This window comes from Euprymna scolopes, chromosome 11 (genome assembly GCF_053919585.1).
Source record: "Euprymna scolopes isolate OS-2025 chromosome 11, ASM5391958v1, whole genome shotgun sequence".
Classification (NCBI taxonomy): domain Eukaryota; kingdom Metazoa; phylum Mollusca; class Cephalopoda; order Sepiida; family Sepiolidae; genus Euprymna; species Euprymna scolopes.
The window spans coordinates 93,617,617-93,642,444 of NC_136492.1; the positions used below are offsets into that span (position 1 = coordinate 93,617,617).

Genomic DNA, 24,828 nt, shown 5'->3' on the forward strand with positions numbered 1-24,828 from the left:
TCCAGATATTAATTAATAGTCGTATTCAACAACATGAGGTCAATATTCGAACAGTTATTATTCCTAATTTTTATAAATGATCTCAGAAATGTTATTGTGTACGAGATGGATATATTTGCTGATGACACCACGTTCTGTTCTCGATGTGTGGGAAGAAAACAAACACATGCATATGTAAAACAATCCTTAGAAAATTACTCCTTTCTATGGTTTAGTTTGGACAAAACTGAATAAGTCCTTTCCTTTTACAATCATATGAACACTTTTTACCCATCAATTGCTATGTCTAACAGCACCTTACTTCAGAGTCTATCATTCCAACTCCTCGTCCTAATATTTACAGGTAACAGGTATTAGGACTAATACAAAGAAAACATTGCAAATGCTCCTTTTACTGAACACCTATTATGCTTCCTTGAGTTCAAAATAGACTTCGCAGCCGGGTAGGGGGTGCCCTTCTTCTCTTCCCTGCAACCTCTTTCCCACGGAAAAGACGTTGTGAGTCTATCTTTGCTTTAACGTTAAACCTGTACCTAAACCTAAATGTAGATTCCATGAACAAAGTTTTTTTCTTAGAACTGGACGACTGTGGAACTTTCCAGCTGACTACGATTTGGTCGTCTTCAAGTCCAACGTAAACAAGTTCTTGATGAGTCGTCCCCTTAAGTAAACCAATTTACCAAATGTTCACTACTAACGATTACTATGTTATTTTCCCATTGACTTCTGTATACTATTACATCCTTGGTTCGGGTTGAAATGCATAGATGTAATTTGGACTGCAGCACACAGACTTAGGGTCATGCGTGCACTCGGCTCCTGGATGGCTCCTAATTTGTTTCCCTTATCACCTGAATCTAGTCCTGTGTAAGCAAATTTAAATGTCTATCAAAATTTCCCGAATCTCCAATTAAAACGGCTAGAAGCAAAACATGCAAAGAAAAATATGAGGCAAAAAATTCAACATGTGATATTGAGGAGGCTGGAGGAAAAAATATAGTTTATATAATTTTTTCTTGTGCGGTTTTTTTTTTGCCTACTTTTGCCTCACCTCATAAAGATATTTGTTTAGTCCAGTGGAATACTGATTCAACGGGGAAAATCAATAGTTGTATTACTATACCGGACGACTCCCTATATTAATCCTTGGTCCAGGTTTAAATGCACAGAAGTAGTTTTGACTCCAGCACACGGACTTAGGGTCATGTGTGCACCCGGCTTAGAGAAGGGCAGGGGACTTTACCCCCAAAGGAGGGTATTCGGCTGATTTCCCACCAAACTTATCGCCTGAATCCAGTTGGGTATAAGCAAATTTAACTGTCAATCAAATTTTCCTGTGTCTCCAATTAAAACGGTTAGAAGCGAAATTCAACATGTAATAATGAGGAGGCTGGAGGCAGAAATATAGTTTATATAATACATTTCTGCCTCCGGCCTCCTCATTATTACATGTTGAATTTCGTATTTCAGTATTTCTTTGTGTGTGCGGTTTTATTTGTTTTTATAAACAAATAAACAAACAAACAAACAAAAATAGTCGAGCAATGAAAGCAGCAAAAAAAAAAAAAGTCTCAGAGAAAAGGGAGATTAGTTCCGAGATGTAATCAACAGTTTAACAAAATATACATTTGCGCCGATAAAATCCGGTCGATTTATATGCCGGGTTGCGAACAACATAATTCTCTTTGTTGGTGGGGGAGAGACAAAGAGAATTTCACAAACCTTCTAACATTCGAATCCAACTTGATAATCACTCAACGATACGCGCAGGGAAGAATCTTTAGCCTGACTAGTACTAGATGGCATACCATGAGAGAATTCTAGACGCGGTATGTGCTCTCCGCTCATCTCAGCATTGTTTCTAGTCGTCATGTACCTCTTGCCACTGGTATGCAACAATGTTGACTCAGGAGAGGCGTGGTTAGAGACTGTTCAACTTTTGCCACACAAATTTCACATGCAGGCACCCTTATAGTGGGTATCCATAGTCTGTCAAGACTGAAGGAAGCCACAATAATAATAATAATAATAATAATAATAATAATAATAATAATAATAATAATAATAATAATAATCATTGCCATACCAGGGTTAAAAGTGGGAACGAGCTCTCACTTTCTTATAAAATACTCCTAGTCCTACTCTAGTCACTAAACCCACCAGACGTGTGTAACAGACAGAAGGAGTGCATAATGGGAGTAACTGGCGACTTAAATGCTCTACAATCTGGTGAGACTGACCATCAAGGAAAAGGAAAACTCTAATTTGAAACCGCGAAAGATGGTTTCTCAAAAAACAAAAAACAAAAAACAAAAAAAAAACACCGGTTTTGTGTAACCTTAAATTCACTAAACTTCTTTTGAAAGACATGTCAAATCAAAGTACTTGGAATAACGGCGTGACTGGGATTGGAATCCAAAGTGAAGAGCCAACGTCCAGCAGGTTTATCTTGGAATAGCAGCAATAACTCGGTTTTCATCCTGCAACTGCTAGAATGAAGTGGAGTAAAGATATTAACAATCCTTATGATAGAAAAGGGAAAACCTATCAGGATGCACTAACAAAGTATATGTTAAAAAAATGAAGAGAACGAGGAACGTTTGAATTAACAGAATAGCGCATGTGTGATAAAAATTGATGCTTATCACAACTGGAATTGGAGGCGATAAAAACACAGGTGAATGCAGAAGTACTGAGGAGAAGCACGGCAAACGAAGAAGGTTAATGCGGAAAGGACAGAGAATGAAGTAAAAGGTGTGGCTGAAGCGGCAAAAGATTGAAAAATGAACCGAGGTTGAAAATATGAATAAAAGATGATATCAAACATTAGGAAAGGATGTAAACTTGTTTGAAAGAGGGTTGAAAGGATAGTGCAAAGAAAACAGATCCATTTAAACACCTGAATGAAAAGTATAGAGTGGAAAGAAAAATAATTAAATCTGTCCTAAAGAAAATTAAATAATGCTAACAAAAAGGGCGATGGTAAAATCGTACGAAAAGTGAAATTAATAATTTAGAGAGAATAAGTTATTTGGTTTGGATCAGAAGAAGTTCTACGAAGGACATAATAGAAGATCAAATGACGTAAATGAATTACTAAATTCAGGAAAATGCAGAATGTTTTGGGTTGATATTTGAAGTCTTAAAAGAAAGACAATGGAAGTGCTTTTTGGTTGAAGATATGAAAAATCAAATACAAAGAAAAACTTAGATGGGGTGAAAGTGTACAAGAAGAAAGTTAAAAAAAATGCATGAAAATTCCAAATTTGAAGACTAGACCAGGCGGTACACAAAGATATGGGATAGGATTAGTACGTTTTGTCGTGGTCGACTCTGCGAGTGGCCTATTCAGCATCAAATTAGCGCTTCGTCGTTATAGACAAAGTAACACTTATTGAAATAAAAAAATATTTCATTGTAAAAAAAGAACTTAAAAATAACTGTATATGAATGGAGCTCTTTTTATCTACGAATAAGTCATATGTGAAAGGAAAGGGAAAAAGGACAAGGATTTACAGGTGTGGAACGATGCATAAAAGAAAAATAAAGTACATTCTGAATGTTTACATCTCTAACTGTAAGGTAAAGCATATAAAGGGTGTGTCACAATTTGAAAAACTGAAAGTGAGCAAACTAGTAGAGACCAGAAAATTTAAAGCAAGAAATGAACACAGAGAGAAACACAAGTGGTTTGATAAGAACACCCATTGCTAATTCAGTAGGGAGAGAGCGGAGGCAGTGAATAGGAGCTAGCGATGCTAGTCAAAATATGACTTGAAGTATCACATTGTTGAAACGGCTGAAAGTCCCCTTTGTTGACTTTGTGGACAGATAGATAAGCATGTATAGCACCTCGTCAGTAGTTATAAGTGGTTAGCTCAAAAAGAGTACAGGAGGCGTCATGACAATATTACGAGTAAGGTCCATTGGGATATATGTAAGAAAAAAAAACTTGGACTGCAATGAAAAATGGCACGAGAATGTCCCAAAGGAGGTGATGGAGAGTGATATATGAAATTATTGTGGGATAGGAACATCTAATATGATAATTTGATTCAAGCAAGAAAACCAGATTTAATCTCGTTAGAAAAAAGAGAATACAAGACAATCATCATTAGAAGCTGATGTAGACGCGGATGAAAAAAGAAAAGGAAAAGATTGAAAACGTACAAATACTTGAAAAGGAAAATAAAACGATAGTGGAAGGTAGAAGATGTTCCTGTTGTGACGGGAGCTTTAAGGAGTGTGCCAAAGGATTTGGCCAGTGGATTGAGAACATGTGGGTTCATTGCAATGTTGGAGTACTTCAGACGGCTACCTTATTGGGAACTGTGGAAAATATTAGAGGCCTAAGAAAAGAAGATGCGGATAATCTATAGTCATTTGTTATGATTCGCCGATCAGTATAAAATCGACAATAGCAACAACCAGACACACGTGACAACAAGGCAATAAGAAAAGAAAGGAAAAGAGGAAATCTTGCATTGAAAAACTTTTATTTTGAATATTTCTTATTTCTTACTTATCAATGTTTCCAAATGAACCACCTGTCTCACATACATACATACATATATATATATATATATATATATATATATATATATATATATATATATATATATATATAGATATAGATATATATATGTATATATATATGAGAAAGTTGGATTACAATGACGAAGACAGAAGGTACGGTCGAAAATATGTTCTTAAAAAAAACATTGTCTTTTTTATTTTATGTCTACACGTCACCAAATAAGAATAAATAGAAGAAAGATATACAATTTTCCTATTGTTTTTTTTACTTACACACACACACACACACACACACACACACACACACACACACACACACACACATATATATATATATATATATATATATATATATATATATATATATATATATATATATATATATGTATATATGCACAAATAAATACATACGTATATACGTATATGTATATGTGTGTATTATTTGCTTAATTTTATAGATCACTGACGAAAACAGAACTTTATCACTCAATCGATCGAAACTCATAACAATTGACTTAATCATGGAAAACAGAATTCCTTAAGACGGTCATATTTGGAAGTTGTATTTTTGAGACACGCCTAAAGATGAAAAGAAAATGATTTTTTTTTGAAGTGTGAGAATTATTTTGTTTGCAAAAGTAAAACGATTTGGTTGATAAGTTAACAAAACATTTAGACCTTTGCTACTTAGAAATCGTTTGAAAGAAAAGATTTTATGCGTAAGGTTAGACTTATTCACATATTTACACATATCAAACTGTTTATTTGACAGAAATACTCGATAAATACCTGTTCGAGTAAAAGTCGAATAATCACCTCAAACAGACTTTTTGCACCAAAGTCAAAATCAATATATTACATTACTAAACCCTATGCTTAAGATACTTATTCAAAATGTGAACAAAAGCTTGACATAATTTAATTCAAGAAAATTCTAAAATTTAAGCCTAAAATTTAATTAATTTTGAAAAAAAAAGAATCCTTGGATGTTGCTTTCTTTGTGTAAATGACTATGGATCAAATTTAATGTAAATCTGAAGTTTTAAACGAAAGTTTGTTTTATGTTACGCTCTACGAATCCATTTAAAATACCCACAAAAAACTGTAATTTGTCTATATTTATTAATTGATGTATATTATTTATTGCAAAAAAGTATCTAAATTTTCACGAGAGACTTCCACTACCACTTCCCTGTTTGCATTAAACTATTTATTTAAACATAGATCAGGGCCACTAATGTCTAACAGTTGTGTTCCAAATTTCATCATGATCGATAATTTGGTTTATGAGTCAATTCTCTATATACAAAAATATCCTATATATATATATATATATATATATATATATATATATATATATATATATATATATATATATATATATATAAGATAGGAATTTGTTCTTTTAATCGGGTAGAGCATCATCTATACAGAAAGGTTAGCCGCTTCTCCCCGAAAAAATATTTCTTCAAGTTAACTTTATATCTTTATACATATATATATATATATATATATATATATATATATATATATATATATATATATATATATATATATATATATACTGCTTTTGGGAAAGAATTCAAACAAAGTGCTTGATTACAAACAAAAACGTTTTACATATAAGAGCGTAATATTTGTTTATTTAAAATTGTACAAAATGTCATATATATATATATATAACATAATATAATATAATATAATATATATAGTATATATAATATATATATATATAATATATATATAAATATATATATATAATATATATATATATACATACTCTATCTGACACAATTCAGCGTTTTTCGAGACCATATGACTGTAGTTGGTGAAAATCTCACACTGAACCTTTGAAAAAGCGGTATTAATAGTATATGTAAAATTCTCTGTGCTATATAGATATTGACACTTGCATGTAGGTAGTGTTTTGAAATAAATCGGAAGTAATAGAAAACATCAAATAAGTATGGTTTTAGTAGCTTCTGACTCGGTATAACTTCCCACGCCAGTCACATTTTTATAAAGATTTTATAACTTTTTTAATAAAGAAAAACAATATAAAATATCCAATTCATACCATCTAAAAAATTCCAACAAAAACCTAACAGCCAGCCATGCTTCTCCCCAGAATGTGCTGCTGCTATCGCGCACAGAAATCATTTTTTCCATAGCTACCAACGTAATAGATGCACTGAGACTAAAGCTGCTTTCAGGTCTGCCAGCAACCACTGCAAAAGAGTAATAAAAAATACAAGAGAGCTATATGCCCAGTCTGTTAAATCCAAGGTAGCTGATCAACGGCTTGGATCCCACCAGTTTTGGCAAATAACAAATAGGATCCTGAACAGAAGTGTGCGTTTTATCCCAACCATTATCAATGGACCAGAGGTCATCTCGTCAGCGTCAGACAAGGTCAAACTATTTGCAAAGAACTTTGCAGCTAATTCTACCCTATGCGACGAAGGCCATCAACTCCCCATATTTCCTACTATAACACAGAACAAGCTAGGTAACATACAAATATCCGTGCGTGAGGTCGCCAAGCTAATAAAGAACCTAGATTCCAGTAAAGCAACTGGCCCTGATGGCATCCGAATTATAGTGTTAAAAAGCTTCAACCAGAACTCGCTCCCATACTTACGAAACTATTTAAGCACTGCCTTAAGGAGAAGTGCTTTCCGACTCCCTGGAAGACCTCATCAGTTTGCCTTGTATTTAAGAATTCAGGTGATAAGTCATCTCCCTCTCAGTACAGACCTATAAGTCTCCTGTGTGTTATGAGTAAGTTGCTGGAATCCATATTAAATAGAGAAATAGTCAACCACCTCAGCAGGAATAACCTTCTTAGTGACATGCAATATGGTTTCCGCTCTGCAAGATCTACTGAAGATGTGTTGACGATTATATCCCACAGGATTAGTGAATCTCTTGACATATCAAAGACCTTCGACAAGGTATGGCATAAGGGCCTACTTCACGAGATTTCCAGCTACGGTATAACTGGAAATGTTTTCTCAATCATTAAATCATTTCTCTCCGATAGGCTCATAAGAGTAGTGGTAGATGGACAAAAATCGGAGGCCTGCAATATAAATGCTGGAGTCCCTCAGGGGTCAATCTTGGCCCCAACTCTCTTCCTGATCTACATCAATGATCTCCCTAAACACATACTTAAATCATTCGTTGACATCTATGCTGATGACACGACCATCTACGTCAACACATCAAAGGCTGTAAATGACAAAGTTCTCTCTGATTCTCTCTCCCCTGATCTCGAGCGCGTGGTTCAGTGGGGGAAGATGTGGCTGGTTACCTTTAATGCATCCAAAACCAAACTCCTATCCTTACATCATCAACGCTCTGATCCCCAGCTGGCATCAATTGTGATGGATAGTTCTCGTCTGGGTGAGGCCCCGTGTTTTAACAAGCTTCTGGGTTTGACCTTTACTCCTGATCTGAAATGGAACACGTACATCAAGTCTATTGCCAAGGTCGCTGGAAAGATGTTGGGATCCTTCTACCGCTCCAGAAGATATCTCACTACTGATGCAATTCTCTATCTATATAAAAGCCAAGTACGTCCAAGGATGGAATACTTTTGCCATATCTGGGCAGGAGCTGCTAAAAACAGCCTATCTTGCCTTGACAGAGTACAAAATAGACTTCGTGGCTTAGTGGGGGATGCCCCTTTCTCTACCCTGCAACCTCTCTCCCACAGAAGAGACGTTGCGAGCCTATCCTTGTTTTATCGTTATTTCCATGGCAGGTGCTAGTCTGAACTCCAATCTCTGGTCCCCCCTCGCCAATCTTTCACGAAAAACACCCGTCTAGCTGAATCCCCTGTGAAAAATTTCCCCCACTCTATATCTGTGCCTAAATCAAAAAGCGGATTCCATGAACAAAGCTTCTTTCTTAGAACTGCACGCCTGTGGAACTCTGTTCCGTCTGCCTGCTTCCCTCCGGACTACAACTTGGATGTCTTCAAGTCCAATGTTAAAAATTCCTAATTAACCGCCCTCTTAATTAAACACTTCATCAAATCAATAATTGCAATAACCCTTATCCCTGAGTGGCTTCCGGGCCTTGATAAGTGGTGATCACTGTGTAAAAAAAAAATATATATGTACATATATATATATATATATATATATATATATATATATATATATATATATATATATATATATATATATATCACTTTAACTGCTTTTAAGAAAATCCTATTTTAGCAAAACTCTTTTGGGTTAATTATTTTCTTATTAATTTTTATGGATTAAAATACTTTTGTGACAGTTCTACATATTTAAACGAGAAGGTTTCTGTTTACCAAAAATATTTCAGGTCCGAATACTGTTGTGCACCCAAACATTACGCTACAAGAAAATGGACATTACCACGTTCGATATCAGCCAACCGAAATGGGAAAACATACAATTCACATTAATTGGAATGATGAACCAGTTGAAGGTAATTATGCTTCCTTATACTTAACCTTTGTTTATATATATATATATATATATATATATATATATATATATATATATATATATCATAACTTACTACCTAGCTTTACCTTTGTATTGAGCACTCTTGAAATAAATGCTGAAAATTTACGCATAAAATTATATCTTCGTATATTAATTTATATGATTAGTAATCATATATGTGTATATATATATACATACATATATATATATATATATATACGAGGGGCGTACAATAAGTAATGCCTCTGACCCACTTCTCATAGCAGAGGAGCAACGAAACTTGGCACAGTTATTGACCGTTTTTGTAGAACACCCCAGGTTGGTCCTCCACCAACGAAGTGACTTAAAAAATCAAGACTGCATCATCTGGGAAACGCTTTCCTTTCAAAAACAACTTTATGGTTGGGAAGAGGTGAAAGTCAGAGGATGGAAGGTCAGGAGAGTAGGGAGGATGGGGGAGGATTTCATAACCACACGCCTGTGCTTCTGATCTGGCGAAATGCGAGTTGTGAACCGGAGCGTTGTCCTGCAAAAGGAAGGTACCTTTGCTGATCTTACTCCGTCTCTTGATTTTGATAGCTTCTCTTAATTTCCTCAAAAGTGAAGCATTATAGGCTCCTGTAATTGTGGTACTCTTTGCCAGGAAATCTGTCATCACTACTCCATCCTGGTCCCAGAAGACTGTGAGCATGACCTTGCCAGCGGAGGGCTGCACCCTTGCCTTCTTTGGAGGTGGTGAGTCCAAGTGCTTCCACTGCATTGACTGGGCTTTGATCTCTGGATCATAGTGATGGACCCAGGTTTCATCCTGTGTAATCAGTCTTTTGAAAAAATTTGACTCATCTTCTTGGCAAATCTCCGAATTCATCCTCGAGCACTTGATGCGTTCTCGCTTCTGCAATGGTGTGACAACCTGGGAATCAATCTGGCAGACACCTTATGCATAATCAAATGGTCGTGAATGATAGTTTCCACAGACCCTGTGTTAATCTTAGACTATTTGGTGAATACTAATGCGCCGATCTTCCAAAATGGCAGCCTCAACTTGACGGACAGTTGCCTCATCAATGGCAGAAGGGGGGGCGAGCAGGTCTGAGAGCTGTTTCCACAGACTTCCGGCCATGTTTGAATTCACGATGCCAGCGTTTTATAAGGTCATATAATGGGGCATTATCACCAAAAGTTTCTTTCATTTCATCAAAAGTCTCCTGTGGAATGCATCCTTTCAAATACAAAAACCGGATCACTACTCGACATTCAACAGGCTCCATTTCACACCTGACTCAGTTCAAATCCCTGTAAAACAGAAACCACAATTAGTTCAGAGCTGTTATTTGCCACATAACCCGTAGAGATATAAATCATTGCACATGCAAAATTTCAGCTAGATCAGACAACGGGAAGTGGATCAGGGGCATTACTTATTTCACGCCTCTCGTATGATTACTAATTTTATGCGTAAATTTTCAGCATTTACTTCACCATTGCTCAGTACACAGGTAGAGCTAGGTAGTAAGTTATGATAATATATATATGGCAATAAAGCTACACAGAATATTCCGCGTTTCATCCGACGAATTCTCACGAGAATGAAACGCAGAATATTCCGTGTAGCTTAATTGCCATATATACTTTCAGAAATTACTATATATATATATATATATATATATATATATATATATATATATATGTATATGTTCACTTGTTTTTATTTATATTTAAATAAACATTATTTTTATGTCGCTACCTGATCATGATAATGTTTCGCTCCAGTTGGTTATAAATACCGAAATGACGTCGTTAGAAGACGAAGAAAAGAAAAAAAAAAGTTCTCTTATTGAAAAGGCAGAACTTCAAATAAAACAAAACAGTTATACAAACATTGAAGTTTAAAATCACGTGGTTACTTATGAAGAAAAAACAAGAAATTGAAAACAAAACAAAAAGAGATGATAATTAGGAATAAAAAGGAAGAGGCTATAAGCCAGCAAAAAATAAATATAATAAACCCAAGAAGAACCCTACTGCCATATCGAGAAGAGAAAAAAGGTCAGTATATTCACACATGACAGCTAAAATCTTATGCTATGAAACATTAAAGAAAAGGGATTGGGACTGACGGAGGGGAGTGTCCAGCAATTCATGTTGCTATATATTTTTCTCATTTTTATTTTATATTTATTTAATGAAATAATTTTAAAAGTTTCATTACTTCAAATGAATAAAAAGCCGTAAGTTAGATTAAAATAATATGTAGTAAATATCTTAGAGTAACTTATACTAATTTTAATCAAATACTGTACATAAGAGTAATAATACGTAGTAATAAAAATGAAAATATAAATATCTACGTATGTATGTATGTATGTATGTATCTCTCTCTCTCTCTCTCTCTCTCTATATATATATATATATATATATATATATATATATATATATATATATATATATATATATATATATATACAACCGCATTTTATTTCCTCTGATGATATGAGCCATTATTGAACATCCATGGATTAAGGAAATTAACATAACCCCTTCTATATATTCCTTTTGTCAAACAATAAATTCTTAATTCGAATATATGTGTCTATATGTTGTTTTTTCAGAATTTAAATATAACCACTATATATATATATATATGTATATATATATATATGTATATATATATGTATATATATATATATATATATATATATATATATATTTATAGTAACATACACTTCTAGGTAAATGTGATATGAGGTTTATAATATAATTATATGAAAATAATACATTAAATAGTAAGCGTAAATAGTAAATAAATAAATAATGTATTCTAAAACAAGCAAAGAAGGTAAAAATTAAAAATAAATGAAATAAATATCTATATATAAAATAGATAAAACTAAAACTGTAATTAATAATAAAAATAAAAAAATTAAAAATTAAATAGTGAATAAATTAGTGAAAGATATTACTAAATTAGTTATATATATATATATATATAGAGATAGATAGATAGATAGATAGATAGAGAGAGAGAGAGCGAGAGAGTAAAAAAGAAATAATATATTAATTTAACATTAAGTTAAAAGTAGAGTGTCTTTAGTTATTTATAGTTTATTTAATCAAAACGTTATCATAGTCATGTAGCAACATTGAAATAATGTGTATTTAAATATAAATAAAGTATACCGTATATAGTTATCACTATTATACAAAACTCGTTAAATCCATTTGCTTTTATTCTTTAATTTTATTAACTTTAAATTATATATATATATATATATATATATATATATACATATATATATATCCACACACACACGCACACACACACACACACACACACACATATATATATATATATTATATTTAAAATTGGGGAAGATTTTTACCTTTTAAAGTATATAAAAACATTTTATTGTTACATCTTCCGTTGGATAACTGTGTGTGTGTGTATGTGTGTGTACCAAAGTACTCTGTCAATTTTCAGTCTACAGACTCGAGATTTGAGATAAGCGGTATTGACTTTTGAGAAAAAATTTTAATTTGTTTTCGCCTAGAAGTTTGGCTGTCAAGGGGTCAAAGTAAACGATTTTGGCGTTTGAACACTCTACCAAACCCCTCCGCCAATTTTAGGTCTAAACACTTCCAATTTTAGATGTAGGTTCGATGGACATGGATAAAACTTTTTAATTTGATTTAAGCCCAAAACAATGAATGTTAATGGGTCAAAAATTGGGGTCAAAGTTTTAAAACAAATTGAGCTTTACGGTTTCTACCAAATTGAAATTTTACATAAAGTGTATTCAGACATAGAGCAAGCTTTTTAATTGGTTTTTGGCCGAAAATCTTACTGCCAAGTGGCCTAAGTTCAAAAGATTTTACCTTTATGGCTAGAAGTGTCCTGGCATAAAAAGCAAGTATATGTCAAGCAAATAATAGCTTTTAAATTTCTGACCATATATTTTTATTTTATTATTTATATAAATAAACTTTCTATGACTGTCCATTCTTTTATGTAATATCTGTGTATATATATTATATGTATATTACAAGTATATATATTTACAAACGTGTATATATATGTATATATACGTTTGTATATATATATATATATATATGTGTGTGTGTGTGTGTGTGTGTGTGTGTGTGTGTGTGTGTGTGTGTGTGTGTGAAAAATATTCATCTCAGGATGAGTAAAATTAATTTAATTCACGCGCAAAATAGTTTTGTACTATTATTATCTTATGTAGATAAAATTAAAGAAATAACAACACTAAAATTTATTCTAGACCCTTATTTTAATTTTGATTACATTCATTTGAGGTTTACTTTATGTCACGCAATACAGTTTTATTTTCTTGCACAAATATTTAGCATTTGAGTTAACATGTTCTATCTTATGAAAGTTAAAAACAGAAAAAAACAAAAATGAACAAATAACTGCATCCAGGCCAATACCAGGTATGTAGAAGTATTTTGTTTTAAAACAGACAAAAACAGGTGTCAATATATCTGCAGGTTTGATTATTCGTGTGTCTACATTTTGTGCCAGTATATCACATCCAAACAATGATGTCTAATGGATCATATTTTTCATTCTGTTTCCAGGAAGTCCCTATCATCCGAGAGTCGTTAATCCAGACAAAATCCACGTAATTCTTGATTCTGAAAACCCAGTGAAAACGCCCGAATTACAATCTGACAATAAAATAAGGATTCCACTTTGGGTCGGCCGACAGAAGGAACTCACGTTTCACACTCAAGATGCTGGACCAGGTACATATCACGATTAATAATCATTTATGATCTTGGTGTATGGCATTTGAAACAATTGCGAACATTTCGCAACAGGGTTTCATAAGTATCTGGAAATTGAACAACAGTTGATATAATTTAAAATTGAAAGAGAATTACTAGATTTTTAGAATTATTTTTTAGAAAGTAAACGAATTATTACATTTCAATGAAATGTTCAGTCCTAATTCATCAATTGCCTTTTGCATCAACATTTTTAAAAAATATTTTTTATCAATCTCTCCCTCGTTGTTTTTAACGAAATACATGGTAAAAATAAAACGTTATCGGATGTCAAATGTTTAAAAATGTACGAAAGTCCTTCTACCGAGAAAATATCCAATATTATTAATAAGTTATGCAAAGAATAACACACTCATTGAAATTATACTGTGAATTGATAAACCTTTATTAAACTACAAACATTTTGTAGGGAGTTGAAGCTGACTTAATTTTGAAAATAATGTTATTTATTTTATGTATGTTTATATATATATATATATATATATATATATATATATATATATATATATATATATGTTCAAGTATAATAAATGGAATGAGACGGAATGAATCTATGATCATCAATTCCCAGCGAATCTGTACCAATTCCCAAGAATACTATATCGAAAAGAATAGGAATTTACCTTCAATGTGGATTTCTTGAACCAATTTGGAATCTAACATCATCCCTTATTTTCTATAAATTGATTTAATCTTTAGAATAGATTTTCTATGCATGTCCTAAAAATTATTTCGAATGAGATTTTATATTTTGCTAGTGCCTTTTCCTCTGAGGAGATGAGCCTGAATTTATGGGTTAATAAAAATTACTTAGAATTGTATTCTTTGTTCAAATAATAGCTTTTAGTTTCGAAAAATTATATATTTTCTTAATGAAATTTAAATATCAAAATACTATAAATTTTATTTTGCTCTATCTAGCATATTCAGCTATTCCTGTTTTGGCTGGGATTGCCTTATATAAAAATATTACCTCCCAAAAATATTTTGTAAAACTTGATACCACAAGATTCAATAATCTGAGATTCTATTATAAAATCTGTATTTATTATTGAATTTTCACCCCAGACAAGGCAGTGCCACTTTGATGTGGGAGTTACTAACTAGAACATAATTGGAGAGACACTATTTAAAGAGTTAAGCAGCAAGATAGCTATTTACATTACACTTGAACTTCTGCATGTCAGTACAGTCGGAGAAACAGGAATCCGGAAGTGAATTCCAAAATTTAGTTCTGAGAAAAAAACTATTAGTGTAGAAGTCTTTCCGGCATCTGAGAATATTTACTGTGTAGGGGTGGGACTTTGCTGCTTGTCGGGGGTACTTACGTAGAGGGGGTACACAGGCTTGTAGTTCATTGGAGAATTTACCATTAAATACTTGTAAAACAGGCAGGCGGATGCAACATTTCATCGATGAGACAGAGGCTAAAGCCTAGCTGACAGTCTAGGACCAATTAGGTAAGCGACACTCCTTTAAATCCTGTCCAGGAGTGAAAGACTAGTAGCAGGTGTACCAGCCCAAATGTGACAAAAATACTCCAAACATGGACGAATGGTTGCCTTGGTACAGGATAGTTTCAGGCGTACGTAACTTTCTAGCACAGTAGACAGACCCCCACCTTCTTCAGAGCAGCCTTGGCAACGCCCTCGATGTATCTGTTCGATGTTAAGCCGAGGAGTTTAAATTAAATAATGTATCATTAGCCATAGCTATTGATACATTAGGTAGTTGAGAAGGTTTCTTGCAATCATTAAAGGAAAGAAGCTAAGTCTTGCCAGCATTGAATGTTACTTTCTATTTTTGTCCCCATTCCACTACAGATTGGGGGTCTTTCTCTAGAGTTTCCGCCATAATCTAAGGTATGTGTTCATTCGTTTTCATCTCGTGCTAGTTATCGAGTGTGGTGTCATCAGCGAGTATACCCACCCCCGAGACAATTTTATCAGGGAGGTCATTTATGAATATCGGGAATAATGAAGGTCCAAGAATCGATCCTTGAGGTACACCTGCATTTATTTCATATTGTTTTTATATACGACCATCAAGGATAACCTGGATTCTTCTCTTATATAAGAAGAATTTAATTATGTGAAGTATTCGACCAGTGATAGCATGTGATTTGATTTTCCCGAAACAGCCATTGTGTCATACCCTATCAAAAGCCTTAGATATATCTAGGGCTACTGCCCTACTCTGCCCTGCTTTGATCAGCGTATGGTATATAAGTTCGAAGATTACAATTAGGATATATGAAGTAGAACGGGCTTGCCTAAATCCAAATTGTCAGTCGGACAGAAGTTTAGCAGCTGTAAGGTGATGGACCACAACTTGGTTAATTATATACTCAAAAATTTTAGCTAAAAGGGGGATATATATATATATATATATATATATATGTGTGTGTGTGTGTGTGTGTGTGTGTGTATATATATATATATAGTCAGGGATTATATATCTATCTATAAATCTATAAAATTGAAATTGTTTGTGTGTGTGTGTGTGTCCATTTCCCTACAAAATTACTCTATCAATTTTCAGTCTACAGACTCGAGATTTGACATAAGAGTTATTGATATTTAGGAAAATCTTTTTAATCAGTTTTCCACCAGACATTTGTTTGTCAAAGGGTCAACAATTTGACATCTGAAAACTCTACCAAACTCCTCCGCCATTTTTTGGTCTAAACATTTAAAAGTTTAGATGTAGGTTATTTCGACATGGATCAAACATTTTAATTTGATTCAAACCCAAGACAACAAATGTAGAAGGGTAAAAATTGGGGTCAATGTAAAAAAAAATTTAATCACTCAGCCAATTTTTGGTCTAAACATTTGAAATTTTACATAAAGTGTATTCAGACGTAGGCCAAGCTTTTTTATCGGTATTTGACCAAAATTTTGGCTACCAAGTGGTCAAAGTTCAAAAGATTTGACTTTTGCGATTCCTAGTAAAATATTCAGAAAAACATTTGAAATTTTACATAAGGGTATTCAGACATACAGCAAGCTTTTTAATCAAGTTCTGGGCTAAAATTGGGCTGCCAAGACGCCAAAGTTGAAAGAGTCTACCTTTGTACAGACTCTACCATAATCCTCCGCTAATTTTGGGTCTAAACACTTGAAATTTTATATGTAGGTTACCTGGATATAAGTCAAACTTTTTAATATATATATATGTATGTGTGTGTGTGTGTGTACATAAAGTTATGAACAGTACATAGAGCCCGAGCAAAGCTGGGCTGAACTGCTTGTATGCATATATATGTTCAGGTATTATAAATAGCTATCTATCTATCTATCTATCTATCTTTCTCTCTCTCTCTATATATATATATATATATATATACATATATATATATATATTATGTCTACAATTATATTAGGGTAGGCGAGTATTATATATATATATATATATATATATATATATATATATATATATATATAAGCTCTGGGGCATGGAAATACCAAGGCTGGTGTCTGTGGCCGCGGTTAAACTACTAGGAGTGATACACTCTGAGACGTTGCAAAGGGTACACCTAGAAGGAAAACGCTGATGAACAATCTGGTGTATGTGGCAATGGCAAGCTTTTGTACGAATGGTGTGTTATCAACAGTTGCAAAATGTGTGGATGGTGCTACACTAGTGTGTGTGTGTATGTGTGTGTGTGTTTTTTTAATACCTTAATTCTATTTGTGAATATGTAACGTTGTCTGCGAATCAACACCCGTTTTGTGCAGTTTCAGTCGCAGAGGAGACCAAGACAAAGAATAGGAAATAATCCGAATTGGCCTGCTCTTTGTAGCAACAATTATTTTCTCATTGATACAACCCTGACGTCACCTACGTGGTCTAGAATATTCTCCACGTCTATCACGAGATTTCGAACGTTACCTCGTTTCTCGCGAGATTTTGTCTTTCTCTTTTTTTTTTATAGTTCTTTTGTCCTTCCATCTCATGCATTTATATACATACGCAACTTTTCTATCTTACAAATAAAGCTTTACTTGCTCGGAAGTATTTTTACTTTTATGTTTGTTTAGCTCTTACAAATGTTTTATTAATGTTTTACTAATGTTTTACTAATGCTTTACTAATGTCGTTACTTTTCGGAATCAATATAAAAAGACTAAGATAATGTCATCGATTTCCAAGCTTTATTTTGTAAAATGATGAGATCACCGGTCGTCGAAGATGCAATGCAAATAAATTTATATATTTTTTAAATTTCATCTTATACAGTATCAGCCATAATATAAGGAACGGAAAATTTTTTTACAATTATTCATGTATATTTAAAAAATTAGTGCATGGATTTTTCTGAAATACTCAGAATAAACAAATGTGTATAAACTAGTACCAAAAAAAAATTAAATTACGATTCAATATTGAGAAATATTTTAGTTTAAAAGTATATATGTGGATTTATCCTGGCCAAAAATTAAGGAATGAAATAGAAAATTTATTTTTAAGAGACTAAACTTTACATAAAAATAGCTAGTTTTTAATATTGGAACTTCTGATAAGCACAACAAAGAAAAATGGCGTCACCGACTCGCAAAACTCTGTCTCTCCAAGAAAAAAAATTAATTTTAAACAATTACAAAGAAAAGAAATCAATTTCAACAATTTCTAATATCGTTCGAAGATCAAAAAGTGTTATTCATGTTGCTCGATATAAGAATAAAAATACATTAGAAGCATCCCCTAAAACCGGCAGACCCCCTAAAACGTCTCAAAGAGAAGATAGGATTATGGTAAGGCAGGCTCTTAGTGACCGATTCAAATCCGAAACATCACTTTCTCGTGATTTTAATGAACAGACTGGGAAAAATATATCTAGAAAAACTGTTTCTCGACGGTTAGCAGCTGCCGGATTGCATGCCAGGGTGCCAGTATCTAAACCCTTGATCTCCAAGAAGAACAAAAAATAGCCGTTTGAAGTTTGCCCATGAGTATGTCGTCTGGACTGATGAACAATGGGCTAAGGTTCACTTCAGCGATGAATTTGTTTGGATCTGATGGAAAGAAGCATGTACGGCGTAAAGCAGGTGAACGATTATCCTCCAAATGTGTTAAAAAGACACTTAAATTCGGAGGGGAAGTGTAATGGTGTGGGGTATGATATCCTCGGAAGGAGTTGGTCCTCTAGTTCGAATCTATGGTAGGGTTAATGCGGAGACTTATAAGCAGCTCCTTCAACAACATGTCATTGAGAGCTTACGTCTTTCACCTAATCAGCCAAGCATTTTTATGCAAGATAAAGCCCCTTGCCATAAACCTAAAAAAGTGATAAGTTACCTCGAGGAAAAAGAAATAAGAGTAATGGACTGGCCAGCGTAGAGTCCGGATCTGAATCCGATAGAAAATGTTTGGAAAATGATTGGAGAAAGAGCACAGACGAGGAATCCCCAAAATCAAAATCATTTGTGGGATTTATTGAAAAAAGAGTGGGAAAAGATAAATCCTGAATTTTGCAAGAAACTAATCCAGTCTTGTGGTCGAAGGTGCAGTGAGGTCATAAAGAATAAAGGGATGTTCACTAAATATTGAATGAATTTATTTTTTAAAACATTTGCATTAAAAAAACATAAAGTTTCTATTTCGTTCCTTAACTTTTGGCCAGGATAAATCCACTGATATAATTTAAAACTAAAATATTTCTCAATATTGAATCGTAATTTAATTTTTTTTTGTACTAGTTTATACACATTGGTTCTATTTGTTTATTCTGAGTATTTCAGAAAAATCCAGGCACTAATTTTTTAAATATACATGAATAATTGTAAATTTTTTCCGTTCCTTATATTATGGCCGATACTGTATAGCTTTTGTGTCGAATGTGAAACTTGAAATAAAATTCACTTTCTATATCCGAGTGTTAGAATCAAAGTGTAGTACCTATTCTGTTAATGGCACAATAATATCGTGGACTCTGCGGTCGTAATGGACATCCATAGAATAAAAATATGTCATAAACTCCTACGAATTTTTTGAAGATAGACCCATCTTAACCGAGTATATTCCAAAACTACATAGTACATATATAAATATTTTGAATTTTTGACAAGGGTGGCACATATCGTGAGGTCTTCGTTCGCACCGGGCGTTTATTCAACAACTTGAAAATAAACATAGTGTTATACTTTTACACAAACATGTCTGTTGGCATTCTTTTTATCACGGCAGCAATATACAGCAGATAAATTTTAAACCTGTGGAATTTCTACGAGTCGCATTAATAAATAAATTATAATGTATGACGTTATATGTATTTAAACTATATATGTATTTAAAATTATAAATGTATATGTATTTAAGATTGATCGAATTTTTTATGTCTATTTCTTATTCAGGTGAATTGACAGCGGAGGTTTTTGGTCCGACGAAAAAGGTGCCCGTAATCATCGACTCTCCCTACAAAAGTATGCAACTTATTAGTTTCACTCCCCAGGAGGAAGGTAAGTCTTAAAGTAAAAATTGTTGATGCATACATTTTATGGACGTGTACATTTTTGTTCATGGAAATCACTCCAGATAAGGCATAAAGCCACTTGATGTAAGGAGCTAAAAACATACTACATCAAGGTCCAAAACTTGCCAATGATAACTGTGTGAGATTAAATTGATTCTGATACGAACAGCAGCAATTCTTTCCTCTTTGTCAGAAGCATCGCTCATAGAATGTGAGGACTAAAGAATAAAATAAGGGGAGCAAAAGTTACTTGACTGCCGAAAGTAAACCCAAGATCTATTTCTGTTCTACTTTGTACTGTATTTATATTCTTGTTTGTTATGATATTCATAACAATTTGGTTCCTAGTGACATATGGCCGAGTGGTCCTAGACGTTGTATCAAAGTTTACAGTTACCCAAAGGTGCTGAGTTCAATCCTGAACGAAGGCAGTGAAAAAGTAACATTCAAAACAGAGAATCAGCAACTATGTCCCAGAGCACGGTACCCCTGTATTAATAATAAAGGGTTGGGTTCGAGACTCCTAACAAACGGTTCCCCAGTTCGATACAAAACACCTGATGAAGGCCGGAGGGCAAAACGGCCAAACTTTGTAACGATAACAACCAAGATGAGGAAGTCAGTCCGACAATCTCAATCAAGAATTTGGTTATTGCACATTTTGCCTCTCTTCGTATGAATAATCGGTTGTTTTGTTTTACGGCATATCAACGTTTTTCAGATTATTTAATACCGAATGCAATAATGTTAGAAAAATGTTGTTTGTTTTTATTTTAATGATTCAACTTGTTTATATCTTCAAGTACTCATTTATGATATGCAGTTTGGTTGTTTTGCTTTACGGCATATGAACCCTTTCCGGGTTCAATCGTTTTGGCAAAAGTTATTAAGCTTTAAGTTATTTGTCTTTTCACATATTGATTTATGGTGTTTAGTTTGTTTTATTTTTTTGTAATAAAGATTAATTTTGCTTTTAACTTTGTAGAACATGATTGAGTTTTGGAAAGGGAAAAGAAAAACAACAATAACATCAACGTTTGGTTCATTTAAATCAAGAAGGCCATATCTTCAGACAGAGCATGTGAATAGAATAGATATTATAAGTTTTAGAAATAATAGGCAATAGGTTATTTACTATGAGTGTTTCTTGCTTTGTGTTGACGACATATATTAACGTTGTAAATTATCTATTTGCTATGGTGCATATTGGATTCGAAATGTACGAAAATATATTAATTTAGTATAGATAACGTCTGTGACAACTCAGAGTAAACTTTGCTAAAGATAAAGAGTTCAAATAATCGAAGCAACGTTCAGATTGAAAGCCATTTTATTTGCAAAGAGACATTAAGTAAATGTTCATTTTAGCTGTAGCTGTGTTCGTTTGTGTGTGTGTGTGTGTGTGTGTGTGTGTGTGTGTGTAAATAGGATTGGTATTATGATGTGTGTATGTATTAGCGTGCCTGTTTTGTCAATGGGAAAGTTTATGTACAAACTGGGTGTATACTGACTTTGGTGGGCTGCGTGTATGTGCTTCACTGTACGTATGTGTCTATAGTTGTGCTTGTTGAGAACCCTCGTTTAGGTCTAAAGTTAAGCTTTAAAGGACATAACACTATGCGTTGTTTGGTTTGGTTTGGTTGCTTTGTTTTACGACATACCAACCTTTTTCAAATATTAAATGCCGAATCCAGTAATTTTAGAAAAAAGGATTATATATATATATATATATATATATATATATATATATATATATATATATATATATATATATATATATATATATATATATATATATATTAATTGGAATTCATTATTGAGATGAGGATTATTTATTAATTTATTTATTGCGGACTATTATGCTATTAACAACTTTAAAAAGATGAGGATAATAGTTCGCAATAAAATAAAATAAAGGTTTTATGCTTGAAATTGTTTATATCTTCAAATATTTAACCGTCGTTTTCTTTAACCTTTTCCGGGTTTTTTTTTTTGTTTCAATTCTTTATATCTTTAAATATTTATTTATTGTCGTTAGTTTGGTTCGTCGTTTGTAGAAGAACATAGGGAAAAGGACACAAAACGCTATTACATGTAAAATGTGAAAATATATAGATTCGTTTCTTTGATTGGCTCAAATAAACTACTGACTAGACATTCTTTTCAAGCGGGAGTCGATACGTAAAACAACATTCACTGTCGCTGCTGGTTCGAAAAGTTTTATAAATTCCTTAAAAAGTTATCCAATGGAGACATGACAAGCATGTTTTTAGGTCATCGGGAATCTTGTTAGAATTTCAAATCAAACTATTTAGTTAATATAATAGGCCAACTAGTAAAAATCAACGTTCTCTCTCTCTCTCTCTCTCTCTCTCTCTCTCTCTCTCTCTCTATATATATATATATATATATATATATATATATATATATATATATATATATATATTTAAGCTATTTAATATTTTGCTTAAGTTTCTTCGATAGGGATTGAACTCGCAACCTAATGCGTATTATTTCTAAAACTTATAATATATATTATATTCACATGCTCTGGTGCTACCAGATAAGTCTCTCTGAAAATATTGCCTTTGTTACTTAAACGAACCAATATTTCGCTTTAGATTAAATCTTAACTAACGCTTTTATTTACTTAATAATTGTCTATTAGAAATATTTTGAACTCGAGCATGAAATATGATATTTAATAGAATTTCGGCTTTTATAATAAACAATTTCACCCCACCGTTATAGAAAAGTTACAAATAGCATTTTAAATATGAGGTTAAGTAATAACAACTGGAATCGCGATGGTGTTCATAAAAATTACTTTATGACGCTGGCATTAACGAATCGAAACGAATTGTTTTTTTTATTTAATTATTTTAAATCTTAAAAATATAAATTAAAATTGTTAATTAAATATTTAAACCTTTTTAAAATATATTCGTTACTAAATACTTCTGTCTAATTTATTTTGGTTTTAGGAAACGAAGAAAATCTATTAAAACTTTTTTTTTGTTTACGTTCTAATATATTTCAGTTATTTGACATACCTAATCGATAATTGTCTCCACTAATCCCGAGCAAAATTAAAAATAAATTTCAGTGTTTGGTCTGGGAGCGAATTATATGCCTTAAACTATATAAATATATAACCGTATAAACTTTGCAAGTCAAAATAAAAAAAATAATTCAAATGCAACCAACTTACAAGTGATTAAATCAAATAAAGAAAGGCATTCGATTTTTATCTGGGCTTAAATGATTGATTACGAAATAAACTCAAATGGGAAGGAATGACAGATATTTGATAAGTTGGGATTTACTTTTCTTTGAGGTTTTATCTCCAATGTCAAGATGAAGAATTACATAAATTATCAGTATTTTTAAGTAAGATGCGATCTGATTCTGAAAGGATAAATACATAATAGTATAAAAATCAAAAGTAATCACTGTCTACAATCTTTGAAATTTGTGGCTACTATATATATATATATATATATATATATATATATATATATATATATATATATATATAGAGAGAGAGAGAGAGATATATCCTTGGATTTTACTTGTGCGAATGGAAATTCAATTAACTTTCTTGAAGTTATATATTTGGATTTTACCGTCACTGGATTATTTATCTTCCACCAGACTATCCATTCACGTGTAATCACCTTTTTCTTCACCATATTCCCTCTGCTTCACTTTTTTGTTATCAAGTAAGATCTTTGACTTACTTGTTGTTTCATCAAATACTTTGCATGCAAAATCTGATCCTGCATTTTGTTAATTCCTACCCTCTGATGAGAAGGAAAGTATTTATTCGAAACTCCGCGGATTAAGGACTATCCACTTATCAAATGTTTCCTTTTCGGATTAAATATGTGTTTAACTCTTTTTCGAAGTGTTTTTAACATGTTTTAACTGTTTACTCGTATATATATATATATATATATATATATATATATATATATATATATATATAGTGTGTGTGTGTGTGTGTGTGTGTGTGTGTGTAATGAACTTAATGTATCTTAATTTCAAACCTCTGGCTTTTATTATGCTATATTTAACTTTAAATTGATGTTAAGTCCCTGTGCTCAGGATAAAATTCGATAGAAATAAGACATATTATATCAGAAACGATCGTACACAAAATGATTGTAAATGTTGAATATTTTGAGTGTATATAAACGATTACTTTACAAAATTATTTACCTCAAATCTATATCGTGTGTGTGTCTGTGTGTGGGGGGCATATAGGAAACATCGATATTATAATTCAGGTAAATGTCAATAAATAATTATTTTGTTTGTTTAATGAAACTTTTTTATGCTTGAAATTATTAGTATTACAGTCAAATAGATCCATGTCTTCTTTTGTCCCCATTTTTCTTAATTTTTACGAATACTTTTGAGTTCGTCAATTCATTTTCAGTCAGGGTTAGTCGTGTTTACAACCTCGCTTTTAAAGTCGTAAATTACTAGCCGTTAAAAATAAACAGTAAATAAATA

The 24,828-nt window shown here is 32.5% G+C and overlaps 1 protein-coding gene across 4 annotated transcripts in view; it reads left to right on the forward strand.

The window, feature by feature from the left end:
* The window catches only part of LOC145287966 (filamin-A-like), a 311,755-nt gene that overhangs the window by 216,563 nt on the left and 70,364 nt on the right, over positions 1 to 24,828 (forward strand). For all 4 annotated transcript variants that reach the window (XM_080135939.1, XM_080135937.1, XM_080135940.1 and 1 more), the window contains exons 11-13: positions 8,878 to 9,003; positions 13,626 to 13,793; positions 20,192 to 20,296. In XM_080135939.1, coding sequence (XP_079992065.1) covers positions 8,878 to 9,003; positions 13,626 to 13,793; positions 20,192 to 20,296 — 399 coding nt within the window. The remainder of the gene's footprint in view (positions 1 to 8,877; positions 9,004 to 13,625; positions 13,794 to 20,191; positions 20,297 to 24,828) is intronic.